General features: G+C 41.3%; 1 protein-coding gene across 1 annotated transcript in view; it reads right to left on the bottom strand.

Annotated features, from left to right (window-relative positions):
• plcl1 (phospholipase C like 1) overlaps positions 1 to 2,620 on the bottom strand; it is a 189,099-nt gene that overhangs the window by 45,128 nt on the left and 141,351 nt on the right. The window contains exon 5 of the mRNA XM_015391938.1: positions 554 to 945. Coding sequence (XP_015247424.1) covers positions 554 to 945 — 392 coding nt within the window. The remainder of the gene's footprint in view (positions 1 to 553; positions 946 to 2,620) is intronic.

Below are 2,620 nucleotides of genomic sequence, written 5' to 3'. Positions count from 1 at the left end.
TGAGTTTGAATTTTAAAAGGTTGAATTTTTTAATCTGCAGATTTTTTTTAACACTGAAAAATTAAACTGAAAAATAAGTTTTTAAAATGTAATCACTTTGAAATAGTAATGTAAATTTTTAGCTTGAAGAGAAAATAACAAATGAAATTTCAACTGTGTAGAAATAATGACAATGAATTTTTTTTTAGGTCAAAAATGTGTTCTGAATATATTTAAACACTAAAACAGTAAGAACAAACACACAACATTAAAATTTCAGTGGCATTTTTAATTCAAATCCCAGCGACACAGATTTACTTCTATAGGTTAGCGTCCACTTCTTTGACACAAAGAGGCCAATTGTCTGACAGTATGTCAGAGCGACATGCCCTGTCCTTTAATCAATCATATTTAGTCAGTCCATAAGATCAGTCAGCTTCAGACTGGTTTATTTATCAAATAACTTGCATCCCTAGTTCAGGAGGTCAGAGCCGTTCTGCAGGGCACTGCTGTTAGTGAATCTTTATTCTACCCTAAGGATCTTAATCATTCAAGGTAAAGTGAACCTTCAGACCTGATGTAGTAGTGGGACAGAGGCAGGTTCATGTCCTGGCAAACCCCCAGGTGCTCCGGGTCCAGCAGCTGACACTCGGGTGACTGCAGGTACCGAGCGAAGCCATCCAGACCCAGCAGGCCCCTCTCCCTGCCCTGGGCCGAGGGCTCGTAGCGCTTCAGGAGCTCCCAGCAGCCTTCGGTCGTAGCCAGAGACAATCCTTGCTCTGTCTCCAAGAAGAGGCGGAGGTCCTGAGGGTCCAGGCACTCCCGGTCCTGGGACAGTTGAACCAGGAGGAAGTAAACATCAGGTCGCGTGCAAAGCTCACAGTAGGCCTCCTGGAACTCCTCCCGTGTCACATGGGAGGTGAGCTTCTCCTTGCTGCGCTGGATCTCCTTAAACCGTAGACGGACCTGTGGGAAAGCAAAGAGCATATAGTCTGTTTGAGGAAGCAGAGCCAAAATGTTCCCATTGAGTCAGATCCGTTCTCTGGTTTTAATATTTGTAATTTCTTTCATTTAACGATTGAATGATTAATTTATTGATTTCAATTCAATTCAGTTTATTCTTATAGCGCCAATTCACAACACATGTCATCTCAAGGCACTTTTGGTTCACCAGATCATCCAGTCAAAATGATTCAAAGGTTTCCATCTTCTGCTTCTTCTGCCCTGAGACCCAACAATCAGCTGAGGCTCACTGCTCCTTTTGCCCGCACAGAACTAGGGAAGAAAGCCTTTAGCTGCGCGGCTCCTTGTGCGTGGAATATTTTACAAAGAAACTGGAAGTTGATTGAGTTTTTAGCTTTAAATGCTTTTAAATTGACAGGGAAAGAATTTGAAGCAGCCTCAATGATCTGTGATTGTTTTACTTGATGTTTTTTTTATGTACCTGTCATTTAATTTAATGTGTCTCTGTTTAGTATGTAGCTTTGCTGCCTCTTAGCCAGGACTCCTTTAAAAATGGTTTTAATCTCAATGGGAGTTTTTTCCTGGTTAAATAAAGGTTAAATAATAATTTTTAAAAGTCTAAGGAAAACCAGCTGATTGCATCGAAACATTGACTGAAAGGCAACCCTCACTCTAAGCATGCTTGTAGTGACAGTGGAGAGGAAAAACTCCCTTTGAACAGGAAGAAACCTCCAGCAGAACCAGGCTCAATGTGAGCGGCCATCTGCTGAGGCCCACTGGGGTTCAAGGAGACAGAAGCAGAGATACTTTAATGATCTCCTACTAGTTACTAGCTTATTTGTTGTAGCCTCGGTATTAGGTTAAAGGAAAGTTCTTATTTTTTTTAACTCTAGCACCTGCCTCCAAAAATGTCTCTGCGCCTGCCTGTCAATGAGGACATGAAGCGGTTGATACCGCCCTTTCTCATGTTTCCTCTCTCTATGACCCTCTGCCTGAACTTGTAGCACTTTTTGTCAGATACAATCATGCCAAAGGTATGTCTCTTCTGGTTATCTCCTCATCCAGCCTGAACCAACGCAGAGTCTGACAAATATTGTTACTCATTATTGCAATCTCTTTCTGTATCTCCTGAATTGGACGGTATTATAGGTTCTTAACATTTGTTCAAGAAAACAGGAGGAATCTGTTTCTAAAACAGACAATAATCTACAGTTATTTAAATGATTTGATGTCATGATGGTACAGACCTTTTCACCATCTGGACCCTAACGTCCGTCTTATTCTCACATGCCTCACCTGCTAATCCCTGCCCACTCAGCCAGATCGGAGCCATAGATGGAGAGATTTAGAAAGGACGTCTAACAAATTGGCTTATCATGGAAAATGATGCTACATCAAACTAGAAATAAACACTTTTTTTGTGAGTTAGGGTTCAAAACAAATATCACCAAATCATTGGTATTCAACTAACATAGTACAAATACTTTGTTTCCTTACTTAAAGTCGTAGGGAAGCGGCTGTTCCAACCGCATTTCCGAATTCTCATGAGTTTTCCGAGTTTACACAGCGAATAAAGTGAATGTGATTGGTCGTTTATCAAGGGGGCGGGATTGTTGTGGTGGAAGGTTAGCAAGCAAGTTGCGTTGTACCCGATTTGTAGGAAGGATCTTGCTAACCG

This window comes from Cyprinodon variegatus, unplaced genomic scaffold (genome assembly GCF_000732505.1).
Source record: "Cyprinodon variegatus isolate N-32 unplaced genomic scaffold, C_variegatus-1.0 Scaffold565, whole genome shotgun sequence".
Classification (NCBI taxonomy): domain Eukaryota; kingdom Metazoa; phylum Chordata; class Actinopteri; order Cyprinodontiformes; family Cyprinodontidae; genus Cyprinodon; species Cyprinodon variegatus.
The sequence above is the reverse complement of the archived record's forward strand: the minus strand, read 5'-3'. Positions and strand labels throughout refer to the sequence as shown.